The 12,839-nt window shown below is 39.2% G+C and overlaps 1 protein-coding gene across 2 annotated transcripts in view; it reads left to right on the top strand.

Moving 5' to 3' along the window:
- VWA8 (von Willebrand factor A domain containing 8) overlaps positions 1 to 12,839 on the top strand; it is a 369,390-nt gene that overhangs the window by 6,956 nt on the left and 349,595 nt on the right. For both annotated transcript variants that reach the window (XM_059995512.1, XM_059995513.1), the window contains exon 2: positions 11,583 to 11,660. In XM_059995512.1, the coding sequence (XP_059851495.1) occupies positions 11,583 to 11,660 (78 nt within the window). The remainder of the gene's footprint in view (positions 1 to 11,582; positions 11,661 to 12,839) is intronic.

A 12,839-nucleotide genomic window follows, 5' to 3' on the forward strand; every position in this document is an offset into this window, starting at 1 on the left:
GTCTCTGTTGTAAATATTGACATTTGACACAAAAATTGTTACAATACTCTTTAAAATGTATCTTTTAAATGTGTCATCTGAAAAAAATGCACAACCTATAAGTTGAGAGAGTTATGTTTTATTTGGTGAACTTTCTGAGGACTTCAAGCCCAGGGCACATCATCTCAGATAACTCTGAGAGACTGCTCCAAAGAGGCAAGGGTGGGGGTGGGAGCCAGGATATGTGGGAGATTTTGCAATAAAGACCAGGTAGTTGGAACATCAAAAGATTACTGTTAATTAAAGAAAACCAGATTTATCTGGTTTAGCGCTTTTCTGTGTATGGGAATGTGCAAAGTCTGGGTTCATTGAAATCATTCCTTTGATATGCCTCTCAGGTATTTGGGGCCAGTATCCTGTGCTTTCTAATCCCAAGTCTCCTCAGGGTGCACTGTCAGGGGTGGCATTTTGTTTCCATCCTGAGCTCCCTCAGGGCTCACCTTAGGGGTGACTGTAATGTGGTGGCTTGATGGCTGCAACATCCTTTGTTTATTAATATGGCAGCCAGTAGTTTATTTTATTTTTTTTAACATCTTTATTGGGGTATAATTGCTTTACAATGGTGTGTTAGTTTCTGCTTTATAACAAAGTGAATCAGTTATACATATACATATGTTCCCATATCTCTTCCCTCTTGCATCTCCCTCCCTCCCACCCTCCCTATCCCACCCCTCCAGGCGGTCACAAAGCACCGAGCCGATATCCCTGTGCCATGCAGCTGCTTCCCACTAGCTATCTACCTTACGTTTGTTAGTGTATATATGTCCATGCCTCTCTCTCGCCCTGTCACAGCTCACCCTTCCCCCTCCCCATATCCTCAAGTCCGTTCTCCTGTAGGTCTGTGTCTTTATTCCTGTCTTACCCCTAGGTTCTTCATGACATTTTTTTCCTTAAATTCCATATATATATGTGTTAGCATACGGTATTTGTCTTTCTCTTTCTGACTTATTCACTCTGTATGACAGACTCTAGGTCCATCCACCTCATTACAAATAGCTCAATTTCGTTTCTTTTTATGGCTGAGTAATATTCCATTGTATATATGTGCCACCTCTTCTTTATCCATTCATCTGATGATGGGCACTTAGGTTGTTTCCATCTCCGGGCTATTGTAAATAGAGCTACAATGAACATTTTGGTACGTGACTCTTTTTGAATTTTGGTTTTCTCAGGATATATGCCCAGTAGTGGGATTGCTGGGTCATATGGTAGTTCTATTTGTAGATTTTTAAGGAACCTCCATACTGTTCTCCATAGTGGCTGAATCAATTCACAGTCCCACCAGCAGTGCAAGAGTGTCCCCTTTTCTCCACACCCTCTCCAGCATTTATTGTTTCTAGATTTTTTGATGATGGCCATTCTGACTGGTGTGAGATGATATCTCATTGTTGTTTTGATTTGCATTTCTCTAATGATTAATGATGTTGAGCATTCTTTCATGTGTTTGTTGACAGTCTGTATATCTTCTTTGGAGAAATGTCTATTTAGGTCTTCTGCTCATTTTTGGATTGGGTTGTTTGTTTTTTTGTTATTGAGCTGCATGAGCTGCTTGTAAACTGCTTCCACAGTTTACAAGAGAGCTGCTTCCACAGACTTTCTAAGTCAAAAATATGTTGATTTATTATCAGAAATGATATTTTTAATGATCTATAAACTGGCAACTTGATTATAGCCTTTTCATTTTGTTCATGGCAAAGAATTGGAAACCACTTAATTTTGGAAATTAATCCTTTGTCAGTTGCTTCATTTGCAAATATTTTTTCCCATTCTGAGGGTTGTCTTTTGGTCTTGTTTATGGTTTCCTTTGCTGTGCAAAAGCTTTGAAGTTTCATTAGGTCCCATTTGTTTATTTTTGTTTTTATTTCCATTTCTCTAGGAGGTGGGTCAAAAAGGATCTTGCTGTGATTTATGTCATAGAGTGTCCTGCCTATGTTTTCCTCTAAGAGTTTGATAGTTTCTGGCGTTACATTTAGGTCTTTAATCCATTTTGAGCTTATTTTTGTGTATGGTGTTAGGGAGTGATCTAATCTCATACTTTTACATGTACCTGTTCAGTTTTCCCAGCACCACTTATTGAAGAGGCTGTCCTTTCTCCACTGTACATTCCTGCCTCCTTTATCAAAGATAAGGTGACCATATGTGTATGGGTTTATCTTTGGGCTTTCTATCCTGTTCCATTGATCTATCTTTCTGTTTCTGTGCCAGTACCATACTGTCTTGATTACTGTAGCTTTGCAGTATAGTCTGAAGTCAGGGAGCCTGATTCCTCCAACTCCGTTTTTCATTCTCAAGATTGCTTTGGCTATTCGGGGTCTTTTGTGTTTCCATACAAATTGTGGCAGCCAGTATTTTAGTTCACGGTCTCTCTGGCCCAAATTTGACCAATGTTTGGAAGACGTTTCATGACCAGTTTTTTCCCATGTTGCTAGGAATTCTCATTCCTAGGTCAGGCAAAGATTCTTGTTGATGTGCAGCTCCAGGTGCTACTTTCTGGATTAGGCCCTGTTGATAATTTAAAATTCTCTGGATCCTCTGTCTTACTAGTCTGTTATGATCCAGGAGATATTTTCTCTTGTTGCTTCTTCACATACCTAGAATTACACTATTACAATTATTCTATGTAGAGTTATAAATGTGATCTAATTCCTCAAGATGTTTAGCCATTATCAATTTTGTTGGAGGCCTGGTTACACATTGGGTAATGTAAGAGACAAGAATCTTATAAAATAGACAGGATGTAGGTAATAGAGCTGGTAACGTTGGCAGTCATAGTGCAGCAGGAAGACACAAAGCATAAACAGTTTAGAAACAAAGAACAAATTAAAACAATGATTAGTGTAACTAGTTGTAATCTGGTTGCAATAAACCATCAAGAATTTGGAGAGAGAAAATTAAATCTAGTCTTGCACCAGCTTACTTTTAACAACAAAATTCACTTACTTAATTAACTTTAATCTAAACCTAGCCAATCCTGACCATCCACAAACCTTCCATTACTTTCTGTATCCATATTAGTTTGTCCCTTATTTTTTTCCATCCAGAAAGAACCAGCTCTAAGATAAGCTTACTTTCTTTTCCCTAAATAAAATGCAATTCCATTTCTAATATCTTCTTTACAGAAAAACACACATTCTACTTTCCTACTGTATACTGAAATGTTTACGTTATTATTTCAATTAGCTTTAATTACATGTTTAAATTTGATGGACATCTCAAAGACACGGGAAGAGAAATGCCAGTTCCCTCTACAAGGCTTTTGTTTAAGGTCAGAATTCTGAGAAGATATTTTGTCAAACTTTTTAACTTAACTGCATACACACACACGCACGCACACACACACACACACACACACAAATTAGCCCAACTTGGCCATTTAAGGTTGAGATCTCTTTTAGTATAATTTAGGTACTTGCAAGTGTGATCTGGCTGGCGTATTAGTTGGAGGTTGGCTTTCTGATGCCCCTTTAAAGATGTCAGGTCAGCCTCCTCCCCAACCTCTCAGCCCAGACTTCTTGGTTTCCTTTACTGAGCAAATCCCAGGTTCCCCTAATGTCTTCCAATTAGGGGGGTCTCCCAGTGTTTTTCAGCCAGGCTCCCCTAATGTTACTGAGTCCAAGCTCACTCTGCTCGCTGCATGACAGGCCAATAAATCGGAGACAGGTGTTGAGGCAAGGAATAACGACTTTATTCAGAAAGCCGGCAGACCGAGAAGATGGCAGACTAATGTCTCCGAAAAACCATCTTATCGGGGTTTGGATGCCAGTTTCTTTTATACAACAGAGAGGGGGAGGAGACGAGGAAATAATGTAAAAAGGCCATAAGATTTGCAGCTGTCCCCTGGAATGGCCAGCCTTGGGGAGGGGATGTGTTAATTTCTTCCTTCTTGCAGCCATCCGCAGGTGGACAGGGTCAGGATGTACAAAGGCACTTTGGGTTTAACATTCCGGCAGAGGGGCAGGGTTCCCTGAGGCAGTCCATTGCGTATAGACAGCATCCTTTTAGTGAACAAAAGCAGCGGAAAGCAAAGGTTAAAGTAAAAGCAATAGATTCAACATATAGTCAGATTTGGCTCTTCCCTGTTACCCTAATAGCTTTAGATTAGGGGGGTCACTCCCTAATGTCTTTCAGTTGGGAAGCCAGGTACCTGTTAGATACCGCCAAATGAAACTCAGGATCATCAGCTGTTAACAGGAGATCCTAGAGCCAGGGGAGACCCAGATTTGTCTGGACTCTGAGGAGGCGGATGGGCACAAGAGGCCTCTTCTGGTATCAAGGTTCTGGATCCTTGTAGAGTTTAGGCAAAGGAGAGAAGTATGCTCTGGGTCCCTTCGTAATTGGTTGCTAAAACTGTCAACTGAAAAAAATGTACAACCTAGAAGTTGAGTTATGTTTAATTCGGTGGACAGTTTGAAGACTTCAAGCCTGGAACACAGGATCTCAGATAACCCGGGACTGCTTCATCGAAGAGGCAAGGGGGGAACCAGGATATATAGGAGTTTTTTCAATAAAGACCAGGTAGTTGGAACATCAAAAGATTACTGTTAATTAAAGAAAATCAGATATCTCAAGTTAAGGAATTTAGCGCTTTTCTATGTATGAGAAGATACAAAGTCTGGGCTCATTGAAATCATTCCTTTGAAATGCACTTAGATATTTAGGGCCAGTACCCTGTGCTTTCTTATCCCAAGTCTCCTCAGGGTGCACTGTCCCGGAGGGCATTTTGTTTCCATCCTGAGCTCCCTCAGGGCTCACCTTCGGGGTGGCTGTAACGTGGTGGCTCGATGGCTGCAATGTCCTTTGTTTACTGATATGGCAGGCAGTATTGGTTCACAAATGGAATCAGAATATCCTAGTGATTGTTAGCTACCACCTCTTTTTGAAAATAGATAAAAACCTCATCCTTAACTGTCAGAAAGTGTATGTTATTTCTTTATTTCCTTGATTTGTATTGCGATTACACTCATAATTTTATCTTAATATATTCTTATTCTTGAAAGTTTTATCTTTATCATATTTTTCTGCAATGAAAAATGTCTAAATGTTAAAATGTTTCTATCATTATAATTATTAGAGCACAGTTGTTCAAAAGAAATCAATATGTTAAATATTTTCTTAGAAACTAAAATTTTGTGGAAACATACCTATTAATAACATGAGTAGCACTTTTTTCCAGTTGACTATAAATTACTGTAATGAATATTCCCTAGTTGTATTGCTGAAATATAAAGAATTTTGATATAGCAATATCACTCAATTTTTTGCAGACTTTCTAAGTCAAAAATATGTTGATTTATTATCAGAAATGATATTTTTAATGATCTATAAACTGGCAACTTGATTATAGCCTTTTCATTTTGTTCATGGCAAAGAATTGGAAACCACTTGACTTGCAAGTAAAGTCACTGACCCAGCCAATAGAATCATTCTGCCTGAATATCTGGGAAGTGCACTGAAAAGGCTTCACGAAAATTTATCAAATGGCTATGGTTATTTTCTCACGTAGAGGCTGCTTTTTTATTCTAATGTACTCAGAAAGAGTTGTTAAAATAAAACTTTCATTCGACATACCTTTGCCAGCACAATATTTTTTGGAGAAAACGCTTTTACTTTATCACATGTTTAAATACTTTCTGTCAAATTCTTAGTTTTCATAATTAACAAAGGTAGTCTGTCCTGTCAATCCGATCAGCCAAATTAGACTTTCTGACAGAAAAAGTATTTTTCCCTTTCAATTCAAATAAATGTGTTCATGTATATTTTAAGAAATGTTATAAAAACCACTGAAAAATAAATGGGACACATTTTGAAGGCTAGATTACTAAAGGCAGTAAAACCAAGAATAAAGGAATCTCGTGGTTACATATTTAAGTTGTTTATTTCATAATATATGATAATATAGTTTTGCTCTTTAATGTATAGTAAAGTAATATAATATGGTTAAAATTATTTATGTAAAGAGGACTGTGGCAGAAGTCATGTTTTTTTTTTTTTTTTTTTTTGGTACGCGGGCCTCTCACTGCTGTGGCCTCTCCCGCTGTGGAACACAGGCTCCGGACGCGCAAGCTCGGCGGCCATGGCTCACGGGCCCAGCCGCTCCGCGGCATGTGGGATCTTCCCGGGCCGGGGCACGAACCCATATCCCCTGCATCGGCAGGCGGACTCTCAACCACTGCGCCACCAGGGAAGCCCATGTTTTTTTTATTAAATGTGCAATGAACTTTGTTTATGGGCCTTAGAGAACAATTAAATAGAAATCATGTATAACAATCAGTAATAAATTCATCCGTTTCTTTAGACCTCATGATCAATCTTTGACTTTGTATTTAGTGGAACAGAACACTATTTGGTTCAGAAGCTAGTATATAACCTTTTCATTATAAGAGTTAGAAAATAGCATTTTATAAGATGAGGAATGACTATATTGGAATGAATATTTTATGATGATGTTTGAGAATAACTTTTTGTCTACCTTTATGAAAGATACACATCTGATCGGAAACATTTAAAAGTTTTCTCTGTTCTTTTTATCCAGTGTATTGTGAAAAATTTGGTAGTGCTGAAACCTATTTCAGTTACATTAAAATGAATCAGCATTAATAATGTGTACTGCTTCAGATGTTCAGAGGTGCCTTTTTTTTTTTTTTCTATGAATAGCATGTTCTCAAGATAAGAATTGAGAAAAGCTGAAAAAGTAGCTTACCTTTAAGGTTGTGAAAAGCCAGTTTTCGAAGCTTTCTTTGCTTTGCTCTCTGAGCTCTCCCATCTTGGATTATTTGACAATACTCACTCACACTTCCTCACTCTGCAATATACTGTATCTGACACAGGCCAACACAGGCCAAACTACTCTGGTCAGTTCTAAAGCTACTCTTCACTTTTAGTAGAGCTATATGAGACGGAAAGAGTATTCCTAGGCAGGTTTATGTTGATTTGAATACTTCTGAAAGCAGGCTTCTCCTCAGCCATAATTAAATATGCCCCTTTGTTTGGTTCCCTGGAGCAACGCACCGTTCACTGTAGTAGTAAACTAAGTGAGAGAAGGGCTCCTGAAAAGACCCGTGGGGATGGAGAGCCTGTAAGGCCATTCTCAGTCAGGTCAATGTTAGGGAAGAACACATGGAAGTGAAGATCTGAAAACGGATCCCCTTCAGACTGTTATGCTCTATCCCCTTGGAAAGTCCTTGTGTACCCTAATTTAAAGACTCGTAATATAAAGGAGCCATAATCAATAGTTGTACAGTGTGAGAAATGCTATTACAGAAGGATGAGCCAGATACTGTGCAGAAGGACAGGAATGGAGTGATCAGTTCTTGAGTGAGGTGGAGATGGTGCAAAAGGGAAAGTTAGGGTAGATTCAGTGGGGAGATGAAGATATCTGAGGAGTACTTGTGTGAAGGAAAAGTGTGAGAGATGTGGAAGGGCTTCTAGGTCAGGGAATAAAGCATCGGTTCCTGAGATAAGAATACAAGAGGTAGAGCTGGTTGGACAACACACACAGAGAATACAGAGTTCCGTGTTTCTCATGTTAAATTTGAGGTGCCTCTGGAATACCATAGTGTCCAACAGGCTACTGAGAGGTATTGAACTCGGGAGAGAGATCTGAGCCAAAGTAGACATAGAAGACTTTCATTGTACAGAGGTCAGATGTGGGCTATGGGTGTGGATTAGATGACTAGTCAAGTGTAGCATGGTAACCGCAGATGGCCAAGAACATGAGCATTTGAGGCAGGGAGGGCAAATGTCTAACCCCTATGAATGTCTTTTTCCTCTTTGCCTACAAATGGCTAATTGATCACTGCCCTGTTACTTAATGAGTCCAGTTTCCATTGTGATTTCTTCTTTGGGTTTTTTGGAAGCCTGTTTCTTGATTTCCAAATGTTTAGAGATTTGCCAGTTATCTATTTGGTGCTAAGTTCTAGTTGAATTCCATTTTGGTCAGAAAGCATACTTTGTATGATTTTAGTCCTTTGAAATTTATTAAGACTTGCATTATGGTGCAGCCAAAGATCTAGTTTGATGAATATTTCATGTGCATTTAAAAAGAATATGCATTCTACCATTGTTGGGTGTAGTGTTCTACAAAGGTCATTTAGGTTAAGTGGTTAATAAGGTTTTCAGATCTTTACTTCTATACTTGGTCTTAGCCAAAAGGCCAAGAACTGATTGTTTTTACTTCTATATCCTTCTTTTTTTTTTCTGCTCTTCCATCACTTACTGAGAGAGATATAGTAAAATATGCATATATGATTTTGAATTTTTCTCTTCCTCCTTTCAGTTCTGTCAGTTTTTGCTTCATGTTTATTCCCCAGCTCCCTCTTTGCCAGTCACCACCTTAGGTTTGCTGTCTTCCCCCACAAAGGGTCACAGCTCCTTTCAGGAGTTATTCTAAATACACTCACTCTCTCTCCTTGCTCTCCCCTGGCCCCTTCAGGCTTGTGTCAGTGGTGGTAATGGCTTTCTGTTATTGCTAGTCCCAGGGTACTGCACCGTCCTTGCTGGTTTTCCCAAACTCTGCCCATACCTTCATAAATGGTTCCTTTATTATTCTCTCCTCAGTTATTCATTTTGAATGGACTACCAGTTTCTTGCTGGGCTCCTGATGGATAATGGATATATTTAGGAAAAACATTTCAGCTAGTAGGAAAATCCAGTGCAAAAGCCTGAAATGAGTATATGTCTGACATGCTCAAGGAGTAGCGAAGAGACCCACGTGGCTGGAGTAGAATAAGTGAGGAGGACACTAGTAGGAGATGAGCTCAGAAGGGAAATGGGGTGCCAGATCAGAAATAGCCTTTTAGGCCACTGCAAAGATGGGGGTTGAGCAGAGGACTGGCATTACTGGATTCCTATTTTCTTATGATCACTGTGGCTGCTCTGTTGAGAATTAACTGTAGGGTGCCAGGGTTGAGACAGGAGATCTGTAAGGGAGTGAGAGGTAATGCTGTTTAAATGAGAAAATAAATTTAAGTAGTAAACCCCTACCTGGCTTGGGTCAGCATTGTGGTGGTAGAGGATGTAGAGAGAAGTGGGTAATACTACATATATATTAATGACAGAGTCGCTACAATTTTCTGATGGGTGGGAGAGAAAAGTTAAGAATGGCTGCAAGATTTCTGGTTTGAGAAGCTGGAAGGATTAAGTTGTCATTAGTAGAATTGGGGAATACCGTGGGTGGAACACACACAGTTCAGAAGTTCAGTTTTTTTTTTTTTTTTTGCTGTACGCGGGCCTCTAATTGTTGTGGCCTCTCCCGTTGCGGAGCACAGGGCTCCGGACGCGCAGGCTCAGCGGCCATGGCTCACGGGCCCAGCCGCTCCGCGACATGTGGGATCTTCCCGGACCGGGGCATGAACCCGTGTCCCCTGCATCGGCGGGCGGACTCGCAAACACTGCGCCGCCAGGGAAGCCCAGAAGTTCAGTTTTGAATATGTCAACTTGAAGCCGACTATTAGGCGCCTCAGAGTCTGTTGGTATCCATGCTTCGAGTTCTGTGGTCTGGATTAGAGATATAAATTTGGGAGCAAGCAACATATTGTTGCACTTAAGGGCATAAGGCTAGATGAGCTCATCAAGGAGGGGTTATAGATAGAAAAGAAAAGAGGCTAGAACCGGGCCTCCTCACCCAGTGATCGGAAGTTGAGGAGGAGAGGAAGAAAAGGCGAAGAAGACTTGAGTCATAATGAGGTAGGAGGAAAAGAGACGAGGTGAGAGGGCAAGGAGAGAGAGAGAGAGAGAGAGGTGGAATCCCTGTGGAGTGAGTCGTGATTGGACGCGGGGCTCTGACTCCACTCCAGATATCATGGTGGTTAACTCTTCCTGCTAACTGTACCCTGGCAGCCAAGCTGTGGCTAATGACATAGGCTTGGCCAGTTCAATGTTCCTGCCCATGACTTCGAGTCATGAGGGAGTTGTGCAAAAGCTGCAGGAACAGTTTATGTATGGCAGTGTCCTTTTTATTAGAAGATATATCTGAAGACTTTAAGGATGGAGAATCATGAGTTTTGCATCTTAAGGTAGTGTTTTTCCAACTTTCCTACAGGTTTGAGAAATATCACAATAAAATGGGGGAAAAAGTTGTCCTCTGACTGTGTTGTCCCACAGTATGGATCTAATGGTGCCTGGGGTGGTATCTCAGTGAGTGTATCCTGGGGTGTGACTTTGACTGTGCTTCCTGTTGCCTTCCCTAACATATTGTGGACTAGTTTCTGAGCCTAGGTCTCTTCATGATGGGTTCACGTTTCCTGTGAGGTATTTCATAGAACCGCTGTAACAAAAACCCCAATGTCCTCATACTAACCTAGTTTGAGATGGACTTTCTGTTACAGTAGTTCTGTGAAATAGCTCACAGGAACCATGGGTTACTTAGAGTCAAGATTAAATGAAATAACATAAGTAAATATGTCTATAATAGTATTTGCCAAATAGCTGGTACTCAGTAAGTATTAGCTGATGTCTAGACTAATTCAGAGGAAAATTCCTTTGATTCACACTCTAAATGTACGTGTATTCTGTATTAGAAATTATACCTGTGTTTTGCACAATGTTTCTACTTATCTCTTAATTTACCACATACCTGTAATATATTTCTTCATCTATAAAAACTTTTTTTTCCATAGATTTACAAATTTCCTCATTTATAAAGTCTCTGTCTCACATATTTGGGGAATGTGTAAAGGACTTAGAAGATAGTAATCACTCAGCAAGTGTTGGCTGTTGTTAGTACCATGATTTAAGGCCTTGTTCTCCAGGATACCTCACTAGCTCAAAACTGGCAGTGTTGAAAGATGTGTTTTACACAGCTACTTTTTCTAAGTGTTTTCGAGCCCTTTGCAAGTGAAGTTCCAGTTGCAGATGGGATCAATATGTCTATTTTGCTGTTGGAGAGAGCAAAGCAGAGATTGTTTGGTTCACTCCTGCACTTTAGAAGATCAACCAGAAATTAATGTTACTTTAAAAACTTAGAACCATGTAGAAGTGACTGAGAGCTTTTGCTCTGTTTTGCTTGTTTCATGTAGGAATTCTTGGCATATATGCCACTGGGGCTTTGCTCTTTTCATGTACCTAGAAATGTTGAATTTGGGAGTTATGTTGCTAGAGAACTTGAATTTGTATGTCGTAAAAATAAGAACCTATAAAGATGTAAAAAGGTTGCCAATACATGTTAAAGATAGCACCTTATGGGTGCTTTGGACGATCTTAAACAAAAATGCATCCTTCTGTATTGTTGACTTTATCAGTATTGCTATTAATGAGAAAATAGAGCTGGTTAATATATTTTATAGTATTTCACCTGTTTTGCTAAAATAGCATTCAAAAAGTGAATTTCACCGGCACTTCTTCTTTATCTATATAACTTATACTATGGATACTAGTTGTACAATACAGTGCCTGACATAGGCAGGTGTTTCTATGGATACCCAACACAGACAGATCTGTGGTACACACATCCCGCTCTGTAGGTCAGGAGAATCACTGTTGCAAAAGCCATAGTGTGTTGTTTTCTTGTCTCTTTTAATGGTTGTGTTTCTGTATTCTCTTTTTAGGTGACACAGTTAATATTGGAGATGTATCTTACAAGTTGAAAACGCCTAAGAGCCCGGAACTTGTGCCACAGAACTACTGTAAGAACTAATCATTTATTTTATGAATTTATCACTTTGTTTCACTTCATCCATGAATATTTCAGTAAAATATTTATTTTTCCACATATTGCTGTTTCTGCTTCAACTGAAATAAACTTTATACTTAATAAAATGCACAGACCTTAAGTATTCCTTTTGATTAATTTTGACAATTTTATACATGTGTATAACCACCAAGATTGCTTTCATCACCTCTGAATGTTCTCTTGTGCCCCCTTCCCTGCTCTGCTGCTCTCCTGCTCTGGAAGCCACTGTTCTATTTTCTACGATGGTAGATTAGTTTTGCTGATCTAATTCGTTCTTCAGCTTTCTATAAATAGAATCATATAGTATAGTTTTTTTTGTGTGTGTGTATTTGGTTTCTTTCCACCGAGAATAATTTTGAGGTTCATCCACATTCCTGTACCAATCAGCTTGCTTTTAACTGCTGAGTAATATTCCATTGTATAAATATACCATAATTTATTTGTTCTTTTGTTGATGGACAGTTGGATGGTTTCCATTTTTGGACTTTTATGAAAAAGGTACTGTGAACATTCCTGTAGAGGTCTTGTAGTCATAAGTTTTCACTTATCTTAAATAAATAACTAGGAGTTGATGTGTCATAGGGTGGATGCCTGTTTAACTTTACTAAACACTGCCAAAAAGTTCTCCAGAGTAGTTGTACTCTTTTACTCTTTGACCAACAGCAGTGTTCCACATCCTTGCCAACCTTGCCATCCTTGGTATTTCTAGTCTTTTAGATTTTACTCATTCTACAAGGTGTGAAATGGTCACTCATCATGGTTTTTGTTTTATAACAGCTCTATTGAAATACAATTCATATACCATAAAATTCACCTTTTTAAAGTGTACAACTCAGTGGTTTTTAGCATATTCACAGAGTTGTGTAACCGTGCCACTATCTAACTTTAGACCATTTTTCATCAAGTCAAAAAGAAACCTCACACTCATTAACAGTCACTCCCGGTTTCCTCCTCCTCCTCTTCCCCCTGCTGCCCCTCTAGCCTTTGACAATCATTAATATACTTTCTGTTTCTTTGGATTTGCCTATTCTTAACATTTCATATAAATGGGATAATATGTGGCCTTTGTGTTTGGCTTATTTCACTTATAATGTTTTCAAGGTTCATTCATGTTGTAGCATGTATCAATGCT

Source organism: Delphinus delphis, chromosome 18 (genome assembly GCF_949987515.2).
Source record: "Delphinus delphis chromosome 18, mDelDel1.2, whole genome shotgun sequence".
Classification (NCBI taxonomy): domain Eukaryota; kingdom Metazoa; phylum Chordata; class Mammalia; order Artiodactyla; family Delphinidae; genus Delphinus; species Delphinus delphis.